This window comes from Salvia hispanica, chromosome 5 (assembly GCF_029641045.1).
Source record: "Salvia hispanica isolate PSC_SH4W2 chromosome 5, Shi_PSC_v1, whole genome shotgun sequence".
NCBI classification, from domain to species: domain Eukaryota; kingdom Viridiplantae; phylum Streptophyta; class Magnoliopsida; order Lamiales; family Lamiaceae; genus Salvia; species Salvia hispanica.
In genome coordinates, this window is record NC_142696.1 from 1,883,718 (window position 1) to 1,909,547 (window position 25,830).

At 34.4% G+C, this 25,830-nt stretch overlaps 3 protein-coding genes and 1 pseudogene across 4 annotated transcripts; all 4 read right to left on the bottom strand.

Moving 5' to 3' along the window:
- Window positions 1-482: 482 nt before the first annotated feature.
- Window positions 483-1,649, bottom strand: LOC148924164 (F-box protein At3g07870-like). The gene has a single exon (XM_089058162.1). It carries the CDS (start codon window positions 1,647-1,649, stop codon window positions 483-485), a length of 1,167 nt encoding a protein of 388 aa, XP_088914288.1.
- A 4,255-nt stretch (window positions 1,650-5,904) lies between these two features.
- LOC148924165 (rust resistance kinase Lr10 pseudogene) lies at window positions 5,905-7,006 on the bottom strand (annotated as a pseudogene).
- Window positions 7,007-9,490: 2,484 nt separating this feature from the next.
- Window positions 9,491-13,161, bottom strand: LOC148924166 (uncharacterized). 2 transcript variants are annotated; one of them, XM_089058337.1, is made up of 6 exons: window positions 12,401-13,161; window positions 12,277-12,321; window positions 11,644-11,757; window positions 11,454-11,489; window positions 10,987-11,097; window positions 9,491-10,796 (listed from the first exon to the last, which is right to left on the bottom strand). In XM_089058337.1, the coding sequence occupies exons 1-6, from the start codon at window positions 13,089-13,091 to the stop codon at window positions 9,595-9,597; spliced, it is 2,199 nt and encodes a 732-aa protein (XP_088914463.1). In that variant the 5' UTR covers window positions 13,092-13,161; the 3' UTR covers window positions 9,491-9,594. The 2 variants fall into 2 exon arrangements, with proteins under 2 accessions (XP_088914463.1, XP_088914464.1); XM_089058338.1 differs by lacking the exons at window positions 10,987-11,097; window positions 11,454-11,489; window positions 12,277-12,321 and having other exon boundaries at window positions 9,491-10,835; window positions 11,677-11,792; window positions 12,379-13,161.
- An 8,170-nt stretch (window positions 13,162-21,331) lies between these two features.
- On the bottom strand, window positions 21,332-24,660 carry LOC148924167 (rust resistance kinase Lr10-like). The gene is made up of 2 exons (XM_089058618.1): window positions 23,881-24,660; window positions 21,332-22,571 (listed from the first exon to the last, which is right to left on the bottom strand). The coding sequence occupies exons 1-2, from the start codon at window positions 24,599-24,601 to the stop codon at window positions 21,448-21,450; spliced, it is 1,845 nt and encodes a 614-aa protein (XP_088914744.1). The 5' UTR covers window positions 24,602-24,660; the 3' UTR covers window positions 21,332-21,447.
- Window positions 24,661-25,830: the final 1,170 nt, after the last annotated feature.

Consider the following 25,830-nt stretch of genomic DNA (forward strand, 5'->3'; position numbering starts at 1 on the left):
ATTCAGTGCAGTGCGACATCCCCCAAAAACTTTTTATTCGAACGTGAAGTGAGTATAAGACTGAATCGCATGACATAGAAGAAATTCAAGAAACTCAACAAATTTAAAAGGTTGATTTATTACTAATAAACAAATAAAAAGTAAACTAGGATATGAACGTGATTTGTTTAAACTAGGATATCTCGTAAAATCTCATGTCATCACAAAATATAACATTTACTATTTTGGAACGCATGGAGTAAAATCATCATTTTATTATGCCTCGAGAAACCATTTTCTAATTATAAAAAAAAAAAAACAAGCCTGCTGTCACATATTGATTATGATATCATCAATATAATGGTATACCATGGAAGAAAACGGGTCAAATAAATATACAGCAATTAGGTTGATGGGCCTAGTAATATTATTTTGTTTATCAGCCCATCTAGCCCAATCGCACAAATTATGGGATGTAAATTTCTAAACAAATCAAGTACAAACTAAAATAATATTACATTTTTCATACCAAAGTGTCTTTTGAGTGAGAGAAAACTTGGAGTGAGGAGAATGGAATTAATATTCAAAGAATCATCATCCATTTTACCAAACAAACCAATTTTTTTAAGACTTCTCCTCTCTTCAGAGTAGTATAGAAAGTGTTCCTCATTCCATAACATCAACATGTCTCCATTCTCGTATACATTGATAGGCAGAAGACGTTTGTGTAAACCATGACCATAATGAGGATGTTTGATGAGGACATCTAATTGAGGTCCTTGCCTGATTTTGACACATACCTTGCACCAACTTTTCTCAACTAATTCATATTCCTTCAGCAACCAGATCACGTGATAATAGTCACCTTTAAATTCTGGTTCGTCATCACAAAAACACAGACAATCTCCTAAAGTACACAACATTCCCTTGTTAACGTTGTTTCTCTTGAGACATTCAATTGGTGGAGAGAAAGTGCTAAAACATTCTGTCTCAAGATCAAAGCAGCAAACGTAAGGGGGCTTCCTAAATTTTGAAACAAACCAATAGAGATTGCCACTAACAAATGCAGCAACGGAGCTGTGACAACAATCAAACGAGGGGATAACACCTTCAACGCGTCTCCATGAAGAACCTGATTCAAGAGTGTATACATGACATCCGTCGTAGGTAGGGTTGAGATAGACAACCTTATGTTGTCCGCTTATTCTGCTCACTCCAATTCCATAACAATCTTCTCGAGGGCGAGTAAGACGGCCACGGAGCTCAACAAATTCACGGGTGATAGGATTACATACATAAAGATGATCGCGAAAAGGATTTTTCAGAAGAAGCAAACCGTTGGAAGAACCTTGTATTGTTGATGCTTGGGGGAAATCAAACTTGGTGATTGGATTCGGCTTGCGTTTGGGCTTCTCTTCCAATTTGAAAACATTGAACCAATTTGAATTTGTAGACGGTATCGAGACCACAAGGACGGGGGCGGATTTAGAAAGATGTGACTTAGAAAAATAGTCAGTCTCAATGAGACTGAGCCACGATTTGCACACGCATTTGCAAGTTGCAATATTTTCGAGAGAGAGTCCCAACAAGATATCGATGAGGATCTCTGATGGGAGGTACCTGAAGAAATTTTGCTTCATTCTTCGACAGATTGAGTCTTTGGAGATCATATTCTAACTTTGAACCTAAAAAAAATAATAAGCATGCCAGAGATTACACACCAAAAAAAGTAAAACATACAACTTACTTTTCCATGAATTATAGTTGTAACACTACACAACTTCAAATTTTGACTCTCTTGTTCTTCTCTCCAGCCAATGAATTCCGACTCTACTATAGAATTGGTGTCCTATTTATAAGATTTATAACTTTGGTAATACTCATGATTTATGACTTGCCTTATATGCAAATAGGATTTATGATTTCAATATTCCTAATCCGTTAATTGTATTATAGAATTAATATTGGGAGTGGGGCGACTAAAAAATCTTATACCTAATTTAAATACAATTAAGCTTTTCTATAATTCAAAACCAGAAAACAGAAGTCATTGTCATAAATATTGGATCTTGGAAATAAGTGTAGAACGAATAGATTGTGGTAGTATTATATATAGTAAGTATTATTTTCCATGATTATATTTATATGTACACAAGCGACCCGGAACCGTCGCATATCCGACCCGACATGACATATATGAAAAACAATATTCCCAAAAAAAACATCTTATGCTTTTTGCATCAAAATTAGGTGGCTAGGTGGAAACATCCCAAGTGGAGTATTTTTTTAAAAATTTCTTTCTTGTCCTTTTCAAATTGTTGTGTAGGCTGAGGAAACAAACAGGTTCACAAAGTGTAGTAGTATGCTCATGAATGTGGCTATGTTTATATGAAATGAGTTGCAAGTTGAGTGAGCATTAAATTGAAGGCACAAGAGTTGAGAAATCAAATAATCCAAACCAAGATCAGAAGCTCTAGAATTAAGGGCAACAAGTCTCATCCCACCAAACAAAGATGTCACAAATTTTTTTACCAACCTTGTGCTTTATTGACAATCACATACCTTAATTTTTAAACTCATAATGTCGTCAATAGATCCAATGTTAATCGTTGTAGCTCCTTAATGATTTACACATTTTTTATTTTTTTTTTGCTGATGTTTAACCAATAGAAATTTAAATAAGTGTCATTATTTGTTGGTTTATGATAATGTTTATGACTATGCTTCTTATTAATTTCATAACTTGAGATTCAAATTTTATTCAAGTAGTAGTAAAGTTGCTGTGGTTTATGTTTTTAGAATGTATAAAAGAAATAAAAAATCTTTTTTTCATGCTCTTATTTAAGTTAGTATGTTTTGAATGATTTTGTTATTAAAGTTCAAATTATATATATAGGGGAGTGATCAATTGCTAACTAATTAGCAATCTCAAACTAAGACTAAATTTTAGCCATTAGATTAGAAGATCTAGTGGTTGAAATAATGTCACATGAATTATATTTTTAATTAAAAAAATTAATAAATAAAGTTAGAGGGCATTGATGTTTATTCTCTCTCATTAAAATCATCTTAAAACTTTAAATTTACGTAACTCTCTCGATTTAAATTATTTTTTCGCAAAAAATATATCAAATTAAAGATAATTTTATAAGGATCAAACGAGATCTCAATTGCATATGTTCCGACGATGTTCGGATGATGAAATTTGAGATTTTTTATTTTAGTTTTCGTAAATGTGATAACCAGATTTTTATCAACAAATACATCAAAAAATATTCATAAAACCATGTAAAAATCTCAATAAATATGTGTTGATATTTTCTTATACCAGTGTAGATATTCTTATGTCATATTGTTGATATTTGTAATACACTATGTTGATATAAAAAAACATTCACGAAAATTATCATATGATAACATAATAACGATATTACTCTTTTGTTGATATTTTTTCTATTCAGTTTATAAATAATTTATTTTAATTGCTATAAATTATTGTTATATGCATTATTGAATATTATAATCTATAGTACAATAAAATTATCGTGTCTTTCTATTGCGTTAAAATATTGAGATCGAAAATGATCACATCTCACGGTTAAAAATTCAATTAAATATCATTTCGTATTCCCGTTTTTCAAAAACTTTAATAAATTACAATCTAATCACTATAATTTAAATTAGATATATTATTATTTTATATAGTAGTACTTATTTTATTTCAATTTATTGCACATAGATGTGTGCGCCTTCTGAAAAGTACGATATTTTAATTATGATTTATTAAAAACGGAGTGCATGAGGCATAAAAATTATAATCAACAAATATTCATAATGAAATTCTACAAATATTGCTACACGGAATATTGGAATGTATGATTATAAAATTGTTTCACATATTTTAGATTTTTAATATTAGATAATAGTTAGATTGAACTAAAATTAATTTTTGTTGCTATTATTATATAATTATGATTTGTCGGTTTACTTTGTAAAGTCTAAGTTTTTCAAAAATTTTAATAAGTCGTGTTATATGTTTCGGGCTTTCATTAATAACTACTACAACCTATTTTATATTTATATTGTTATGTGAAATTATATGTTCTTCTATAAATTATTTAAGTTTTTCTTAATGATGTAAGTTTTTCTTAATGATGCAAGTTTTGTGTGTCTTTCATATTTTGTCATGGTATTTGTTGTTATTTATTTCTAATATAGAAGAATAAAGTAAGATAAAAAAATCATTTTGCGCCAATTGAAAATTTAGGACACCTTCAAACGGAATCTCACTTTGAGCTTGGGGCGGTTGTTACCGCACGTAAAAAATATTTTATAAACTAAGTTAGCTCTTCTAGTCTTCTTATTTTCTTATTTTAGTATGTTTTTGTATGAAATGTCAAATAAATAATAAATCTGATTTTTTAATTAAAAATTGAAGATAATTTATAATAAAATATTAGAAATAAATAGAATATACATACCTAACTCATGCTAAATATGCAATAAATATGTCACCCACAAGTGTATGGGGTATGAAGCACCTGACAAGTTGAAATTATCGATTCTCGAAGACTAAATGCCGGGTTGAGTACTACGATGCAACTTTGAACACTATCTAAACTAATAGAAGGGGTTTTTGGGTTTTTCTTAACTAAGATCGAAGAACAAGCAAACAAATAGCAAATTAGGAAAATAAAGCAAATAAAGGGTAGAATTCACTCAAATTGGGAAGGTAGGGATATGGATCCGTTGGTATGGATCACGGGTGTTCACCTAGGGATCATGCTCATCTAAATGGTCTTATGTGTGGCTAGGAAGGTCGGGTTAATTGGTTAGACCCCCTCTCGGGTGCACCTAACGCGTTGATCGACCTCTAATGTCGGAGTCTCCTCCCTACACTTCGAAACCGACTCCTAAAACCTACGGACCCAAGCCCTCTCTCTAGCTATGCCTCTCTCGAGCACATACAACGCATGGAGTTGTTGATTATTTAACAATCTAATCAAGCATCTCTCAATGGCAATAATTAGAACAAAATATATCCAATTGGTAGCTAATCAATTAGACAATGAAACAAACACAATAACCAACAAAACCACCACAAAAGATATAGATAAGCATAAATCAAGGTTTAACCCATGGATTCCATACAAACTTCACCAATATCCCTAATAAAGACTTAGCCACTCATAGTGGAAGCTAAGACAAAGGAAAATACAAAAACATCAAAGGAAAACATAGTAAGAAAAGGTAATAGAACTCCCTAAGGTGGACTTGATGTTGGGGAGAATCTTTCTTCTTCAATCACTTGAAGATGGAAGCCTCCTTGCCTTCAATCATCTTGTATCTCTCGATTTTTCTCTCAATTTTCCGTGGGGAAAGTTGGGGTTCGAAAATGAGTGAGAACCCCCTTTTATATTTGAAGCTGTCAAAAACACCCGGCCGGGTGATTTGCAGGTGGCAAAACACCCGACCATGTTTTCTCTCTGGAACCCGCTAGTTGCACGAAACACCCGACCGGGTTTTCCGAGAATGGAAAACACCCGGTCGGGTTTCTTCTCTGGAATCAGCCATTTGCTCCATTTTGCTCTGTTTTGACCTGTTTTTACTTCAAAACTCCGACAAACTCATTACTTCATCTAATTGATGACTATATGAGTGAAAACCTATTATAAACACCTTAATTCAACAAAAACATGGGTTAAACACCTCTAAGACCATCCTAAACTATGAGTTTGTCAATACCTATTTCAAAAGCAGAGGATTCTAGAAGGAAAAGAAAATGAAACTTTAGAATAAATGCATATGGGTCTATATATATACATACCTATTTCAAATACTCCTTACTTACACTTTTGCTTTTCGGCTCGTCATAAACTTCTTACACTATTTATAGTTTAAGGTAGAATTAATGCACCACTTTATTCATTGATCCACATTGATAAATGTTTGAGGAGATGGAGAATCGGGCATCTGAAGACGTTCAACATCACCTTCCAGCAGCTGCACTACTTTATTCATTGATGGACGATCATCTGGACTTATCTGTATACACCACAATGCAACTATCGTTGCCTTGCGCACAAGCTTCCTTGTGCCTTCGCTATCCTCATTTTCATTTGCCTTTTCAACTTCAATATCCTTACCTTGCTCAAAGCACTCATATATCCAATTAGGAAAATATTGGCTAGAATCACAATTGTTTAATCTTAAGTCTCGGTTTAAGCCCACCATTTCCATCAATAGCATCCCGAAACCATACACATCAGCCTTGTAAGATACTGCACCGATACTTCTGTTGATAAGTTCAGGAGCAACATACCCTATGGTTCCTCTAGCAACAGTCATTGTAACAGTATTCTTATCCGTGGAGCAATACTTTGCTAGCCCAAAATCGAATATTTTGGGAATGAACTTATCATCAAGAAGAATATTATGAGGCTTGATATCAAAATGTAGAATTTGTATGTCACACCCTCGGTGCAAATACTCAGTTCCCTGAGCTATTCCAACAGCAATATCAAACTTTGTCCCAAGTTATGGAATTTGATTTTTCTCTATTGAAGAGGTATTTATCAAGAGAACCATTAGACATGGAATCTAAGACAAGGACACGCTTGGAGCCTTTTGCACAATATCCAACTAATGTCACCACATTGACATGGTGTATCCTTCCAATAGTTGCGATTTCATTCATAAAGTCTTGTCCATTTCCTCCGGATTTTCCAAGCATTTTGACCGCTACATGATCGCCACTTCAGAGCTTTCCTTTGTAAACAGAACCGTAGCCACCTTGACCTAATTTTTCTTGAAAACTTTTCGTCATTTTCTTTATGTCCGAATATGAATATCTAATTGATGTGATCTTGTTGTCACTTTGGAGGTAAGATTCGATTGTGTTGTACATGGACAAATGCCTTCTTCGGAATTTGTAGATCAATAGCCAGACTGCCAGAGGGAAAATGATGAATCTTGGTGCACAAATGATCATGGTTGAGACGAAGGCTGACATGATATGGAAAAAGAACAAGAAAATCACTATGGATTATACTTTGTTTATGTATTTTAGTGTGACCACCAAAATTAGTCTTTATCTATTTATGTCCAGTTTCTCCATAAAGTGAGGTGCAATCCATTCTATTCACACTAGCAATATGTCGACTATATTTTTCTTTCATAATCCTCTTATTACTAATTTTATATTAAAATTAGTGTCGTTCATTACCAATACTATTATTTTTCTAGGATGAAGGTTGTAGCAATGTTTTCTGAACTGAACAATTTCATGCATCAACAGTTTAATTTTACACCACAAGTTAAAATAGTAAGTAAAGTATAAATTAGAGGCGCACCAGTTGATAGTTGATTAGTCTCTCCAATTTCTGCAAGCATAAAGATGATTAGCAATAAAGGATTAATGTGAAAAATATTATTCTGTCCGTTTTACAAAAATAGAATTTTTTTAAAACGAACGAATTTTAATGCACAATTATTAAAGTAAGACAAAGAGAGAAAAAACGTGATTAAAGTATTGTTTGTGAAGAATGAGTGTCACTTTATTCTTAAGGGACAAATCAAAATGGAATTAGTTCCTATTTTTAAAGGACGGATGAAGTAATAAATAAAGGAAATGCAAGATCGATTTCTTACTGGAATAAACCATCAAGAAGCCTGTATAAGCTAATAGTCCTAAAATAGCGACGAATCCAATAATTGAAGTTATAGGAGGTGCACATAAAAGACCTGCAACGTGCATCATATGATTAAATGGAATAACATCTTGAGTAATAATTTTGAAATAGTTAGTGAAGCATAGATGGAGTGGGAGCGCACATATAATGACCAGAAGAATAGGGATAAGACCTGCATATAACAATATAATGAGAATTATTCAATATAATCCCGAACTCCACTTTAGTATGATATTGTCCGCTTTGGGCAAAGCCCTCACGGTTTTGCTCTTGGGGTACTCCCCAAAAGGCCTCATACTAATGGAGTTCCGATGTGGGATATGGTTTGCCCGCTCAATGTGTAAGTATTGAAAAGAATGAGGAAAACAAGTGTGAGAATCCTTACTGTAGAAGAAGACTCTAAATTTATCTGCATATATTCCATGACAGAAAAAGGATTAGTACAGTACAAAAGAGTGTGATGAGATCAATGAATCTCTTACCCTGCAAACTCTCTGTTGGTGTGCACAAGGGGCATACGGTGAGTTCAAATCCATACAAGAGCGGTTGTCATTGTCACGGCTGAATTGATAGGCATATGCGGAGACGGAGGGGAAAGAGCAGATGTCATTGGTGTTTACGGAAGCATCAACTAGCCTCACGGTGGAGTTGTCGTAGTTGATTGCTTTAACATAGTATTTGTGAGAATTGAGGGAGAAGAAGGTCACATTATTTTCACATGTTAATTCAAATCTGCGATCACCGCACTTTTCGGAATCACCCTTGAGGCCGAAAGGGGAGCTGAGATTGGCAAAGATGCCACAGGCGGAAGGGGTGCACTTTGCATAGCAAGATGGAAGGAAATACAACAAAACAATCAGGAGAGGTGAATAATTCATCATTGTTGATGCATAGATTTTAATTCTGCACCAATTCATATGGAGTGTAGCACACAAGAGTCAACGGTGATTGGGTTTTGTTTTCATCTCTTTCTTTGACTACTAGTGTTTATTAATTCCAATACAAAGTGACACGACTATTATTTCATCAAAAACATAATATAGTCTACCTAGTCTTCCATACAATAAATTAAAATATTATATAATATTAAGAAATACAAAACTTAGAATAGTCACCAAGTCTTCGTAGGAAAAGTCGAGGTAATATATATATTTTGATTTTCATATACGATTTATGCATTAAAAAAATAGCCCAGGAATTATGTAACTGGGGTGATGAGTTTTGACCCATTTACGAATACAAACTTTGAGCCCATAGTTTTATTCAATAACCCAATATGTTTATTCTGAGGGTTGTGGCCCATAATTAATATCACAAATGAAGGCCCAAAAGAAGTAATCCAAAACCATAAACTCATCTTTAAAAAATCTCAATTTATTAGTGAATTCATGTTTTCAAAAATGAATAAAAATTATTGCAAGAGATGATACGAGTTCACTAGTTTATGATCATGGTTGGGTGCATAAGAAAATATTGGCAGGTCTTCATTTATCCCATTTTTTTTACCATACGTATATGCATATAAAAAAAAAAAACTACTGTATCTGATAAATTAATATACATGAAGTTTATATTATGTAGCAATAAGTACTTCCCTACCATGTCAAAAAGTTGACATAAATTCAGATGGTCATAATAAATAGCCGAGGAATTTTATACCTTAGGATAATGAACTTTGATCCATCTACAAATATAATTTGGTCATTATAATTTTAATTTGTGGCTCAATGACAATTCATTAACACAAAATATTCTTTTGGGCCGAGACCCATATACTAACATCACAACCCAAAAGTTATAAATCTAAGACATCAAACACATTTTAGTAAACTCAATTTATTAGAGCATGGGGCACACACACATAATGACATAAACCTAAATACTAGGACATTTTACTATATTTACGCGATTTACAACTATATGGTTATTCAACTATAATCTCAACACTGGTTGAAGCATCATCATGTTCCAGCAATGATACTGAATCAGTGGAACATGTTTGATCCATGGTGGATTGAATAGATTGTGAAGGATACTCGGGAATTATTATACGTTCAACATCACCTTCCAACATTTCCAACACTTTATGCATTGATGGACGATTATCTGGATTCATCTGTATGCACCATAATGCAACTATTGTCATCTTCCGACCAAATTTCCTCCAACTATCATCATTGTTTTCATCCTCACCACCATTCACAACTTCAATATCCTTCCCTTGGCTGAAATAGTCATATATCCAATATGGAAAATACTGACTCGAATTTTCGTTGTTCCCTATCAAGTCTTTCTTCAAACTCACCATTTCCATCAACAACATCCCGAAACTATAAACGTCAGCCTTAAAAGAGATTGCTCCAATACTCCTGCTAATTAGTTCAGGAGCAACATATCCTATGGTTCCTCTAGCAGCAGTCATAGTCACAGTAGTTTTATCCGTTGAGAAAAACTTTGCTAGCCCAAAATCTGATATTTTCGGGATGAAGTTATCATCAAGAAGTATGTTATGAGGCTTGATGTCAAAATGCAGGATTTGAACGTCACACCCTCGGTGCAAATACTCAATCCCACGAGCAACACCAACTGCAATCTCAAACTTCGTATCCCAACTCAATGAGATCGTTTTGTCTCTATTGAAAAGATATTTATCAAGGGAACCGTTGGGCATGAAATCATAGATAAGCGCACGTTTGGAGCCGTGTGCACAATATCCAACGAGTTTCACCACATTGACATGGTGGATCCTTCCAATAGTTGAAATTTCATTCATGAAGTCTTGTCCACTTCCTCCAGATTTTTTGAGTAATTTGACAGCTACATGAAAGCCACTTCGGAGCTTCCCTTTGTAAACAGATGCATAGCCACCTTCACCCAGTTTATCTTGAAAGCCTCCGGTCATCTTCTTAATGTCTGAATATGAATATCTAATTGGTGTGAGTTCGTTGTCACTTCTTAAGAAGCTTTCTATATTTTTATACATAGACATGTGTCTTCTCCGAAATTTCTTGATCAAAATCCACGTAGCAACAGGAAAAAGGATAAACTTTGGTAGCAAGATGATCAATTCTGCATCACAAGTGAAAAACATAAAATAAATAAATTCACCAATGTTGAATATTACTGCTTGTACAAGTTTATGTCTAAATAAAGAAAATATTACGTTCAAGTAACACGATAAATTATGAACTCTGGTCGATACGATCACATAATTGTTTTATAATTATTTTAAATAAATACATGATGTGTAATGAAATCTGAAGCATAATATAGTAATACTTTTATATGCTTGTTTTTATTCATTAAAAGTAGGAACACTTACGTGGTGGTATGTTTGTGTCGTAGTACGAAGCGTAAGTTCGAAGTAAGCCCATTGAAGCTGCGAATATGAGTATAATAGGAGGGCTTATTACTGCACACAGCAAACCTGAAATATTTTTTATTTTAAGTTCAAACCCGATGATCAGAATTTGTGACAACTGATTGCTAATATTTAATTAAATCATGAAGTTGCGTTAAATTCTGTTTGATAAATTGTAATATTAAATAATGAAGTTTCAATTTTTTTTTCTCAATGCACAAATCAATATCTTTATTTGGTGAATATTCTGATTTCAGAGGTCATAACTCATGAGACCATATTTAACCATACTTTTTAGTACTTCAAATGACTACAAGCCCGTCAGAAAACCTACTAGTGCTTTTTATAAATTTGGAAATTTTGGTTAAAATCAAACCTGAAATATATAGTAAGTAGTGCATGTATATAAACAAGGAGCGCACCGATTACTGATACAATGCCTATTTGAGCACCATGGCCTGCATGCAGACAATAAAATTTAGAACTGAATTTAATTTAAAATAAACATCAGGAATCATTTTCATTCGAGATCATGAGAATTTAAATTCAGATGCTTGTTTTTATTCATCGAATTATGTGTTTATGCAAGCATTAAAAGTTAAGGATACTTACCGGAATGTATGAATATGCTGTCGTATTGCAACCATGTTTGAAATAAGGCCATTGATAGAGCTGCGATTCCAAAGAGGGTGAATATAGGAGGGCCTATTACTGCACATAGCATCCCTGAAATATTTTTCAGTTTAAGTTCAAAGCCGATGCTCAGAATTTATGACAAATGATCGCTAATATTACGAACTTTAGCCGAAGGAATTATTCATTTGCCTTGTCACTTCCCCAAAAGAAGTACAAATTGATTAAATTAGTGTAGAGTATTGATTTTAAATTGATCACAACATTGTAACTAGAGATATTGATTGTCAGGATAATATTAGCTATTTAAATTCTGAAGTTTAGTCAGATTATGATACTCCATTATTTTGATAGTTTATTTTGATAGTGGAATACGAAATCATAATATTTTAATTTTTATCAACTGTCACATTTATGCACACTTTTGGTGATGTTAAAAACGACAATATTTCAATATAAATAAAAAAAGTAAAGGAGTATAAAAGAAAAATACTTATTTTAATGAAACACGTCGTTTTAAACAACATTAAAAGACGAAAATTTATGCATCCAGAATTTGGTTGATATTAGCTATGAATTGTCCTAAGAAGCATAGATAATGGAAGATCTCACCTAAAATGAGTAGAGGAACTGGGTGAAGCACCGCTGCATACATAACTAGAGGAGTAGCAAGTGAGATAATGTTCATAAACACAAAATCATTAGATATTAAACAATGATATTCTATGATTCTTACACCACCAGAATGAGGGTAATGACCGTGGTTTGCAGTCGGTGCAGAAGTTGAGTTCAAATCCATACAAGAGAGAGTGGTGGATTTCTGAAAGAGACACATTTTTCTGATCATGAAACTCCCACGACGTCATCGCTATGAGATCTAGTCGGCACAGATGCGGTACCTCTGAGGCATTCATGTGTCCGACCTTTATATATGAATATCTATCATTCATTAGAGAACAATTAGTAGAAATGTTGGTGTAGAGGGATGAATTCCTCATGGGATTAGATTTAGGGCAGCTCATCAAATTGATAGGGGTGGTTTTATAATCATGTAGATAGATTGAATATAGGGTGTAGTATTTGTTACCAGAATCATCTCTAAAGTACTCATATTGTTCATAAGCAGAAGAGATGGGGAAAGAGCAGATGTTGTGATTGTTGTGGGAAGCATCAGCCACTCTGATGCTGGAGTTTTGGTAGTCGATGGCTTTCACAGAGTAGTTATGAAAGTTGAGAGAGATAGAGGTGAGGTTGTGTTGGCAGGTTAATATGCGATAGCCGCAGTGGGTGGGGTCGCCCTTGAGGCGGAAAGGGTAGCTGATGGTACGAATAACACCACACGAAGAAGGAGTGCAGAGAGGATTAGCATAAGAGAAATGAGCTAGTGTTGCAAGGATGAATAAGAGGAGGAGGAGAGTTGTGGACATTGCAGCTTGGAGAGATGAGAATGGCAAATTTCTTAAAATAGAAGCATGCACAAAATAGATCCTCTGTTTCAGAGACTTTTATAAGTTCAAATAACGAGCAAGTCTAAACACAATTTAAAAGGAGATGTGTTAATTTATAGATCACTTGTACTGAACCGGTCCGAGTTCGACTCGTATTTACCAACGGATGTTACATCTTGCACTAAATTGGTCTGAGTTTGACTCCCTCTTACCACATTCTTTGTAGTATACTCTACTAAGCAACTTGAATTGGTCCGACCTCGAGTCCATTTATGTGTTATTGCTTTTGTAGTCCATGAAAAAATACTCTTTTTTTCCATAAAAAATATTCTCATTTTGTTATTTTGGGATGTCCATAAAAAATAGTCTAATTTTTAAAAATGGAAAGTTTTATCTTCATACTTTATCCGCATTTTCTTATTTTTTATTTTTTACTCACTTTTTCTTTGTCTCCCTTACTATATTAATTTATTCTTAAAATCCGAATGTTGAACATATTTTGTGGATGGATCGAGTAATATGCTTTTAACATATTAACTCTATGCTCTCGCCCGCTTCACTTAGTTTAGTATTTCTCATCTCTAGCAAATATTATTGTTCTCTCTGTCCCACATTATTTGAAACGTTTCTTTCCAGCACAAAAATTTAAGAAAGTTGTATTTAGTTGAGTTAATTATACTACTATTAAATATGGAATTTTATGAATATCTATCATTTTGGGCGAAAATAGACAAACAAAACTGATTTTGCAACAGCAGACAGCTGTACTCAACTATATGTGAAGGAGATTTGATTTGGCAAGAATTATTCATCTGGAAAAGACTGAGTCCATGATTATTTTTAATTAATTATTTATATTGAAGTCAATGAGTCAATGGCGATTATTGAATGAGTGAAGCCCCACAAACACATCCATCACAATTTTAACTCCGCGCAGAAATTTATTGTCGCATCAATTTTCTTTTGTCACTATGAAGTATAAATCCCATTCATCATTCAAAATCACCAATCCATACGGCATAATTGAGGATTACTGGTATCTTGTGAAAGTTAATAGAATAAGAGTCGCCTTTATCTTTAAAAATATTATTTTCTCTGTCCGTTATTAGGAGTCTCATTCATGGATGTCACGAGTTTTAAGAAATATTAAGAAAAAATGGGTAGAAAAAAGTTAGTGGAATATGAGTTCCATTTGTATATATTAGTTTTAAATGAAATGTGAGTGGAATGAGTTAGTTGAATGTGAGACCATATTACTATTCATGGTAAAAGTGAATCGGGACTCTTATTCGCGGACGGAAAAAATAGAAAAACGGGACTCTTATTCGCGGACGGATGGAGTATAAATTTTTGCTTGAACATAAATTTTGTTGCACGATGGATAAAGTATGAGAGATGAAGAGAGAGAGTAGTGAAAGTATAGTTAGTGGAGAGTGAGCCCACATTATTAATTATTAATAATATAGTTGGATTTTCAAATTTAAAAAATTCATATATTTTTCAAAAATGAACTAAAAAAGAAATAGTTCATATTTTTTAGAAATAGAATGAATATTATTTAAACTAAAATGTGAAAGAAATGAGTTAGTGCAATAAGGTTCTACTCGATTTTTTATTATAAATTGGACTGAGATTCTTATTCACAGACGGATCGAAATGGTATAACAGAACTCCTAATCACGGGATGAGATAATATAATTTAATTAAATATAAACATGTAGTGTTACACAATTTTACTTGATAGCCATATCTCAGTATTTATGCAATTAACGTTAATTAATGGATATAATAGTTAGTTAATTAATGAATACATCAATTTTCAACTAGACTTCCTCAATTGAAAACCATATACTTTCAATTAAGGATTTTGATCCCATAACGATCTTTCATGACATATTTCAAAATTAAAGGATGCAGCTTAACAATGAATTATTATATATTTACTTGACGTTGTGTCGAATAATATTATTACTTATACTTATAAATATCACTACACCATAAAAATAAATAACTACTCTGACTAATAGTGGTAATTCAGTCCACGTTTCATCTGATTATGAAAAAAATCACAAATACACGACTAATGGAAGTTATTTCTAGAAAAAGTAGATGACAACAAAAATTCAAGCATTACTAATAATCTCAATAATGCTACTTCCATTGTTATCATGCAATAATAATATGGAAGCATTTGCTTTGAATCTGTAGCCCAACTTTCTTCATTTCCTGCCATATACGTTGGAATATTAGGAATTTGCAGATGTATTATTTATATGTATAAATATATAAAATTCAGTTTACAATGCAACATAAACTCTCCCCTAATTTCTCTCTACTCCAGCTGAGCTAAACAAGATTTAAAAGGACCATTAGTAATTGAATATAATTTCATCTCTTTCATTGAATTTTATTTAGTACTCTCTTCGTTTCTTCATAGTTGAGGCGGAACTTTTTGGCACGGAGTTTTAGAAATGAATGTTAGGTGTGTTAAATAAATAGATAAAAAAGTAAGAGAGATGAAAAGATAGAGAGAATAAAGTATAAAGTGAATAAGTAGAGAGAATAAAGTAAGAGAGAGTAAAATAGTAAGAAAGAGAAAAAAGTTACCATATAAGGAAACGACTCAACTATGAAGAAACTTCCCGAAATGGTAAAATGACTTAACTATGAAGAAACGGAGGGAGTATTTATTTTAAAGGAAGGTAGCACAACTATTACTAAAACAATATACTCTCAACGTCCACCATTAGAAGTCTCATTTATGGACAACACGGGTTTTAGGAAATGTTAAAAAAAATTGGGTGGAAAAAAAATATTGGAATAAGGGTCCCACTTGTATATATTAGTTCTAAATAAAATGTGAGTGGAATGAGTTAGTGGAAGGTGAGATCCTATCACCATTTATGGTAAAAGTGAACCGGGACTCCTATTCACGGACGAACTAAAATAAAAAAACGGGGCTCCTATTTGTTGGGGAAATTCAAAATACTGAACAAAACGGAACGGATAATCTGAATGTCCTGATGAAATCAATTTCAGATCAAATCAATTTCGGCGGTTCTACCAAAATATTTGATCAAATACAATTCAGAGAAAACAGAACAATCTTACGTTGATATCTGAGAAAAGAATATCAGAACCAAACAAGAATCGATCATATTTAACAAGATGAAAAATCGTGTTTTAACAAGATGAACAAATGCGTCTGTTAATTTCATAACCGAAATTAACTGTTTTTCAAAAGGTTTCCGAAATTGCAAACTAGTCCTTTGACTTACAGAAATTACATTTTCGGATGAATTTCTTACACAGCTCTATGCGATCCTGGGGCATGGTCTTTAGCTTGGTATTCCACCAAAAGTCGGCAGATTCGGTCAGCTGATGCGTCACGCAGATCATCTTTTTTCGCATTGTTGCACACTAATGTCTTGAAGATGCGCTCTAAGGCACGTATCTAGGTTTCAGCTTTTGCTGGTTCGCCCATCCCGTCGAAGGTAGGAGGTTTTTGGTCAAGGAATAGTTTCACGACTTCCCTATCTACTTGTGGAGGTGGTGGTGGTGACGGCGGCCTTGGTTGCGTCACACTTTCTTCTACTGAAGCCTGGGAGGTAGGTCCCTCGTTCCTCACGTTGCGTCTAGGCGGCATTCTGATTCATTTTCACTCGAGTTGTTAGCGTACTTATTCAAACTCAAAAGTAGCGATGGGGTACTTTGAGAGAAAAGAAAGGAAAAGAAATTTTTAACTCATTCACAAGTAGGGTCCAAGGAAGGACCACATGATAGCAGTTGTAAAGAAAACAGTTGTGCAAGGGAGAACATAGTATGGTTGCACCATAAAGTGGAAAACTCTTGGGAGAAAAATAGAACGAGCAAGTATATTCACGCAATAGGGATAGAAAAGAGTGAAGACGGCTTCATCGCCAGATAATAGAATGAAAGGTATGAATTCTCCATTAAATCTCAAAAGTGGTCTCAAAAGGTCTTGGTACAATGAATGAAAAAGGGGGGATACTATCGCGGAGAAAATAATAATAACGTAAATAGAAGTTCAGAATTCAAAACATGGGGAAAAGAAAAACAAAATTTCTATTCGAGCACTAGACATCTCCGCCCTCGTCCTCTTCGGGTTCTTCCGACTCTCCGACACTCTCCGCGTTCGAACTCTCTCCCTTCTCGAACGATCCCATCTCCCCGTCTTTCTTCTCGTCGCTTAGGGGCGAAGGAATCGAGGTAAGCATCTCTTCAGCCTCTCTTATGATCCTTCGAGGGGCCGAAACGCACATCCTAAGGGTCCTTCTACGGGGAACGCGGGCAACGTGCGGCTCCTCATCGTCGCGGTACTTCATCTGACGTGCTGCTCCTGGCGAGTACCTTTGCGTTGGCGGATGGAGTGGAGGTCCGTCAACGGCGGTAGACATGGCCGGAAGTAAGACTCCTATTAGGCCGATGAAGTCTCCTCGAGGCGTGTATTTGGGCGGGCTAAACCAAGTGTAGGATACTGAGGTTTGAGCGGTCCACTCGCTCCAAGGGGAAGATAGTATATGAATAAGTCGCATGATTCCCTCGTGATGGGTAGTTCCGTACGCGTAAGCGTCCAGCCAATGACCGTAGAAATCGGTGACGAAGTTCAAGAGGAACTGGTTTCCATCCCACTCCAGCTCTCTATAGCGTTCTACCGGAAAGTTTCTATTCTTGGCGTAGCGGTGACGCATAAGAGCGTGATAGGGTTGAACCATCTACAAAAAGGGAAAAAAGGAACAAGTCAGCACTGTCACAAAAAGGTGGAAAAGAATGGAAAGTGTGTGATCTCAAATGGTGATGCGAAAGTGTATAAAAGTCAAAAGGTGATGGTTCAAAGCGTCGCATCCAAGGTTCTAGTTCTTAAGATAACTATTCGTGCGTTTTCCATTCGCGTTTCGTCGAATCCCCACATACACTAACGGCCTTATACTAGTCATTCCACGTTTCTATTGTTGATACAAGCGCTGTGATCGTATAGCTAAGTCATGCTAGGTTCCAAAAGTCCAAGTCTAAGCATCGCAACAGTTCAACATAATTTCACGCAATCACATTCGCATTTCAAAAATTTTCACAAGTTCTCATACAACACTCAACAAATCACCATTCAAGAAGCATCGCTTCACATTCATAATATCTCCACACTCCTAGGAATCATCATTTAAGAAGCATCGCTTCACGAGTATATTATTTCCAAACCCCTAGGGATCATCATTTAAGAAGCATCGCTTCACAAGCACAACAATATTCTCAACACTTAAGGCATGCTTTCCACAAAAGAAAAATATAACACCTTCCACCAAAATTTCCAAGATCATAAAGTTTCAAACATGGAAATATTCTGTACCTCTTTCTTCGTGGTTGAACGAGACGAGTTGCGGTGTTGAGTCTTTCGTATTTAGTTCATTAACAAAAGATTACAAGGACAACTTAGATTTTCGAAAAGACTCTTGGGTTCAGAGCGGAAAGAAACTGAGGCTCGGATACCAACTGTAACAGCCCGCCCTCCTAGGGTACAATAAATGCGGCGGCTGCTACCCAAACGGACTCCAAAGAAGTAAACATAGGCTAGGGTTTCATTTAAAGAGTGTTGACCAAAAGATTTGAAAGAACTATCAGAGTATTTAAAGCAATAACTTAACCTAGAAGCTTAAATGAGAAAGAGCAAGGGGTATCTTAAATAACGATCAAAGTCTCAAGAGTACGACATAATATCCAAGATAAAAACCACATGAAAAGGGCTAAGGCCTCAAATCGAAGTCAAGATGCAAATATCCCAAAAACAAATCCTAAAATGTATCAAAATTCAGCGGAAGACGACCAAGAGAAAGAATAGCTATGTATGAAGACACAACTATGCTTGAAGTTCATAACCACCATCTTAATTAATTAACAAGCTCAACACCCGCCACCACTCGCCATCGTTCAACCTGCACATAAGGAAAACACATGCAGGGCTGAGTATTTTGAAATACTCAGTGAGCTAATTGCCAAAACATTTTATAAGTTATTTCACCCTTACCAAGTGAACTCGAGTTTTAAGCAGTTATAAGAGAATATCACGAGTATCACAAAATATATTTTCCATAGACTGGCCAGTCAAAATAACTCCCCATTTTCCTCAACAAAATCAGCAATCACAATCATTCCATGGTGCGACGAAAGTGTGGCCACACTTTTCGCCCCTCGTGTACACAGCCTGGTAGGGCTTTCGGCCCATACTCAGACCCGAATTCGTATAATCACATCCATAACCATATAGCCCAATGGAGCGAACTCACAAACTAGGCATCAGGCGCGCAATATCACAATAAAACATACATAGGCATGTCATAACAGTTAAACCACACTTATAGCACCAAACAATACTTTTGACAAAATAAAAGAGAGTTTTAAGAGTAAAGCCCACCTCGACTGCTTAGTTTTCAAGTAGTTTCGCTTTTCCGTTATCCGGCTTCGCAACCAAAGTTTCACCTTTTAATCACATAGGCACATATCACAAATTAGGTTCAATACTACTCTTACTCATGCATGTCTCAATACTTTTTCCCTTTTCCCATCGATTTATCTTATCATTACTAATTAATCAAGATCATGTTTATCACACAAGAATATTTAGCCATCAAACACACACTACACAACACAACAACACACACACATACACGACACACACACACACACACACGCACATGAACATATTCCCACATCCCTTTTATCCCACTTTCACTCAACCAAGATGCATGAGGGTTCAAGAAGACCGATTAATCGGTTAGAAGAAGAAGAAGAAGAAGAAGAAGAAGAAGAAGAAGAAGAAGAAGAAGAAGAAGAAGAAGAAGAAGAAGAAGAAGAAGAAGAAGAAGAAGAAGAAGAAGAAGAACTCATAAACAAAATACCTTTTTAGAGAAAAACGATCGGTAGAAACAAAGTAGAGACTTGGTTCTTCAAGAATCTTGGCGTTCAAACTCTAATTCTTCTCAAAAGATGACAAAAATATTGGAGTATAGTAGAAGAAAATTGAGGGAGAATGGAAGATGAGAGGGGGCGGAAATTATGGGGTAGGGGACAAAAATATGGGGGCTAGGGTTAGGGGTTTTGGCTCTTATTTATAGAGTCCAATGAGATCTTTAGAATATTTGGTAAGATTTTATTCTCCACAATTAAATAAATAAATATTGTGAAGTAGGGAAGAAGAATTAACAAAAATAGACTCTAGGGCAAAATCTCATGATTTTCGAAAATTAGGCTACTTAATTAGCCAAGATTTGGTTTTGGTATATTTTACGGAGTAGAATAAAATATCACGGAGCAAAATAAAAATAAGAATTCTCCCAACTTGGGATGGAAATAGGCGTCCCTATGCCTTTTTAAATAAGGCATGGATTTTGAATATTAACTAAAATAAGATAAGGCAAGATCTCTTGAAGTATGGAAAGATTTGGTAGAATAATTAAATTCTAGGTATGGAAGGAAATCAAATAAGGGATTAATTAAAATAAAATAAATTCCTTCCTTCCCACAATAGGTGATTTTCGAAAATCACCAAGGCAACAAGGGGGCTCGATTTTTCCTCTTTAAAATAAGGAATAATTGGGTCTTGGATTTAATTTGGATAAATATCCCAAGAATTAAATTAAATCCGGAAAAATAGAATTATTCCTCTAAAATCAAGGGGGTTCGAAAATCACAAGAATTGGGTGGCTAGTATTTATGGAAATTTTCTCTAATATTCTCACTCACCCTTAAACAAATAATTCATCTCATAAATTAATAAATCACATGCTACATCATAAAATCAATAAGTTTGACTTTTCAAACTTTCAACGCAAACCCTAGACTCAACTCGGCCATAGCATCATGGGAAATAAAAGCATTCTCTACTCCACGTCATCAATAATAAATTTTAGGGCTCTAAAATTAAGGTTCTAAATTCCGAGATGTTACAACAATAGTATAAACGTTAAACAAGAATCTACAACAATCTATAGATTGCAATCTATAGATGTACAAAAATGTTCATGATCTTGATTACATATAATTTGAATTTTTCATTGTTTTTTCTTTATTTTTGCTAAATATTATATTGGGATTTCAAAGGTCATATGTAAATGTTCATAAGAAAATAACACAAAATATTCTTTTGGGCCGAGGCCCATATACTAACATCACAACCCAAAAGTTATAAATCTAAGACATCAAACACATTTTAGTAAACTCAATTTATTAGAGCATGGGGCACACACACATAATGACATAAACCTACTAGGACATTTTACTATATTTACGCGATTTACAACTATATGGTTATTCAACTATAATCTCAACACGAAGCATCATCATATTCCAGCAATGATACTGAATCAGTGGAACATGTTTGATCCATGGTGGCTTGAATAGATTGCATAGGATACTCGGGAATCATTATAAGTTCAACATCACCTTCCAACATTTCCAACACTTTGTGCATTGATGGACGATTATCTGGATTCATCTGTATGCACCATAATGCAACTATTGTCATCTTCCGACCAAATTTCCTCCAACTATCATCACCGTTTTCATCCTCACCACCATTCACAACTTCAATATCCTTCCCTTGGCTGAAATAGTCATATATCCAATATGGAAAATACTGACTCGAATTGTCGTTGTTCCCTATCAAGTCTTTCTTCAAACTCACCATTTCCATCAACAACATCCCGAAACTATAAACGTCGGCCTTAAAAGAGATTGCTCCAATACTCCTGCTAATTAGTTCAGGAGCAACATATCCTATGGTTCCTCTAGCAGCAGTCATAGTCACAGTAGTTTTATCCGTTGAGAAAAACTTTGCTAGCCCAAAATCTGATATTTTAGGGATGAAGTTATCATCAAGAAGTATGTTATGGGGCTTGATGTCAAAATGTAGGATCTGGACATCACACCCTCGGTGTAGATACTCAATCCCACGAGCAACACCAACTGCAATCTCAAACTTTGTATCCCAACTCAATGAGATCGTTTTGTCTCTATTGAAAAGATATTTATCAAGGGAACCGTTGGGCATGAAATCATAGATAAGCGCACGTTTGGAGCCGTGTGCACAATATCCAACGAGTTTCACCACATTGACATGGTGGATCCTTCCAATAGTTGAAATTTCATTCATGAAGTCTTGTCCACTTCCTCCAGATTTCCCGAGCAATTTGACTGCGACATGAAAACCACTTCGGAGCTTCCCTTTATAGACAGAACCGTAGCCACCTTCACCTAATTTGTCTTGAAAGCCTCCTGTCATCTTCTTAATGTCTAAATATGAATATCTAATTGGTGTGAGTTGGTTGTCACTTCGTAAGAAACTTTCTATTCTTGTATACATGGACATATGCCTTCTCCGAAATTTCTTGATCAAAAGCCACATAGCAACTGGAAAGAGGATAACCCTTGCTAGAAAGTTGATCAATTCTGCATGACAAGTGAAAATAAATAAATTCATCAATGTTGAATATTAATGCTTGTACAAGTTTCTGCCTACATTTATAACGAATAAAGAAAATATTACGTTCACGTAACACGAAAAATTATGAACTCCGATCGATACTATCACATAATTGTTTTAAGTATAATATTATAAATAAATACATGATGTGTAATGAAACCAAACATAATTAATATAATACTTTTACATAGTATATGAATAAAAAATCATTAAAATTTGGTTAAAATTAAAAGAGGGTGAATATAGGAACGCTTATTACTCCACATAGCGTCCCTGAAATATATTTCAGTTTAAGTTCAAAGCCGATGATCATAATTTATGACAACTGATCGCTAATATAACAAAGTTTAGCTGAAGGAATTATTCATTTGCCTTGTGACTTCCCCTAAAGAAGTACAAATTGATTAAATTAGTGCAGAAGGAGTACTCATTCCGTCCCAATAAATATGAAACGTTTGCTTTTGGGTGCAGAATTTTATAGTGTTGTTTTATGAGTTAATGAAGAAAGAGTAAAGTACTAACAGAGAAGAAAAAGTACATATGTTATTGTTTCCATTTTAGAAAATATTTCATTTTTAATGAAAACAACCCAAAAGGAAAACGTTTCATTTTTAATGGGACAGATGGAAGTATTAATTCTAAATTGATGACAACATAGTAATTGGCTAGAAATATTGATTGTCAGAATAATATTAGCTATTTAAATTATGAAGTTTAGTCGGATTATGATATTACTTTGATATTGGAATATTAAATCATAAAATTTTTAATTTTTATCAACTGTCATGTTTATGCAAAATCAACGTCTTTTTGTGATGTTGAAAAGTAGGACAATATTTCAATATAAATAGAAGAATAAAAGAATATAAAAGAAAGTTATTTTAATGAAACACGGCGTGTTAAACAACATTAAAAGACGACGATTTGTGCATGGATGAGAATTTAAAAAAAATCGAAATTTTGTGAATTAAATGGCTATTATTCCTATATTGTCAGACAAGCCAGTCAGAAAATTGATATAGCCAAAATCATCAAGCTTGTGAAATCGACAACATCATCTAAACTTAATAATTTCAGGATCAAGTTTTAAGTAGGTAGAAAAATCTAGAATTTGGTCAAATCTTGTGATATTATTAGCGCTATGAATTGTCCTAATAAGCATAGATAATGGAAGATCTCACCTAAACTTAATAGAGCAGCTGGGAGAAGCTTCACTGCATACATAGCAAGAGGAGTAGCAAGTGAGATAATGTTCATAAACACAAAATCATTAGATATTAAACAATGATATTCTATGATTCTTACACCACAAGACTAAGGGTAATGACCATGGTTCGCAGTCAGTGCAGAAGTTGAGTTCAAATCCATACAAGAGAGAGTGGTGGATTTCTGAAAGAGACACATTTTCCCGATCATGAAACTCCCACGACGTAATCGCTATGAGATCTAGTCGGCACAGATGCGGTACCTCTGAGGCATTCATGTGTCCGACCTTTATATATGAATATCTATCATTCATTAGAGAACAATTAGTAGAAATGTTGGTGTAGAGGGATGAATTCTTCATGGGATTAGATTTAGGGCAGCTCATCAAATTGATAGGGGTGGTTTTATAATAATCATGTAGATAGATTGAATATGGGGTGTAGTAATTGTTACCAGAATCATCTCTAAAGTAATATTGTTCATGAGCAGAAGAGATGGGGAAAGAGCAGATGTTGTGATTGTTGAGGGAAGCATTAGCCACTCTGATGCTGGAGTTTTGGTAGTCGATGGCTTTCACAGAGTAGTTATGAAAGTTGAGAGAGATAGAGGTGAGGTTGTGTTGGCAGGTTAATATGCGATAGCCGCAGTGGGTGGGATCACCATTGAGGCGGAAAGGGTAGCTGATGTTACGAATAACACCACACGAAGAAGGGGTGCAGAGAGGAATAGCATAAGAGAAATGAGCTAGTGTTGCAAGGATGAATAAGAGGAGGAGGAGAGTTGTGGACATTGCAGCTTGGAGAGATGAGAATGGCAAATTTCTTAAAATAGAAGCATGCACAAAATAGATCCTCTGTTTCAGAGACTTTTATAAGTTCAAATAACGAGCAAGTCTAAACACAATTTAAAAGGAGATGTGTTAATTTTCCAAGTGGTGTAAGTGTAATGGACGGATGTCACATCTTGCACTAAATTGCTCTGAGTTTGACTCCGTATCCCACATTCGTTGTACGCTTTTCTAAGTAACTTGAACTGGTCCGAGTTCGTGTCCATATACAACTTTTTTTTTTGTGTTATTGCTTTTGAAGTCCATGAAAAAATTACTATTTTTGTCCATGAAAAATATTCTCATTTTGTTATTTTGGGATGTCCCTAAAAAATACTACTCCCTCCGTTTCGCCATAGTTGAGTCATTTTTCCATTTCGGGAAGTTTCTTCATAGTGAGTCATTTCTATATATGGTAACTTTTTTCTGTTTCTTACTTTACCCTCTCTTACTTTATTTTCTCTACTTTATTCACTTTATACTTTATTCTCTCTACCTTTTCCTTTCTCTTACTTTTTTATCTATTTATTTAACACACTCAATATTCATTTCTAAAACTCTGTGCCGAAAAGTTTCGCCTCAACTATGGCGAAACAGAGGGAGTAACTTTTAAAAATAGAAAGTTTCTCTCTCATACATTATTCACATTTTCACATTTTTCATACTTTATTCACTTTTTCTCTCTATCTTTTTTATTTTACCCACTTTTCTCTTTCTATCACTTACTTTATCAATTTCTTGTTAAAATCCATATATTGAACATATTTTGTGGATGGATGGAGTAATATGCTTTTGAACATATTAACTCTATGCTCTTGCCCGCTTCACTTGGTTTGGTAGTTTTCATCTTTAGCAAATAATGTAACGATAAAAAACGAAAGTATTTGTTAGAAGATATTGCACAAAATCAGGAATTGATATGGGAGATCAGGAATTGATATGGAAGAATATTTCACATTTATTGAGTGTAATCTAGGTTTACCATGTATAGAATTATAGGCTATATAATCATGTAAACTCTACATTGTTAATATATTGAATAAGAATGAACCATTCTACGACCCTTTTATTTCTAACATGGCCTCAGAGCAGATCGATCTTGGCTCAGAAAACCTTCATCACAACCAATAATATCCTTTTCTCGACACTTTTTCTGACCAAATCAAGCCCAGAAAACAGTTCCTACAACCAAA

Bases quoted from the DNA above. Each gene is read 5' to 3' on its own strand.
- LOC148924164 (XM_089058162.1), bottom strand. From the start codon at position 1,649: ATGATCTCCAAAGACTCAATCTGTCGAAGAATGAAGCAAAATTTCTTC.
- LOC148924166 (XM_089058337.1), bottom strand. From the start codon at position 13,091: ATGTCCACAACTCTCCTCCTCCTCTTATTCATCCTTGCAACACTAGCT. The intron at 12,322-12,400 runs GTAAGAATCATA...CTACTCCTCTAG, and splicing joins ATTACCCTCATTCTGGTGGT to TTATGTATGCAGCGGTGCTT. The intron at 10,797-10,986 runs GTTCCTACTTTT...AACTTGTACAAG, and splicing joins AAACATACCACCACGTAAGT to CAGTAATATTCAACATTGGT.
- LOC148924167 (XM_089058618.1), bottom strand. From the start codon at position 24,601: ATGTCCACAACTCTCCTCCTCCTCTTATTCATCCTTGCAACACTAGCT. The intron at 22,572-23,880 runs TCTAATGATTTT...CTTGTCATGCAG, and splicing joins TAGAATATCATTGTTTAATA to AATTGATCAACTTTCTAGCA.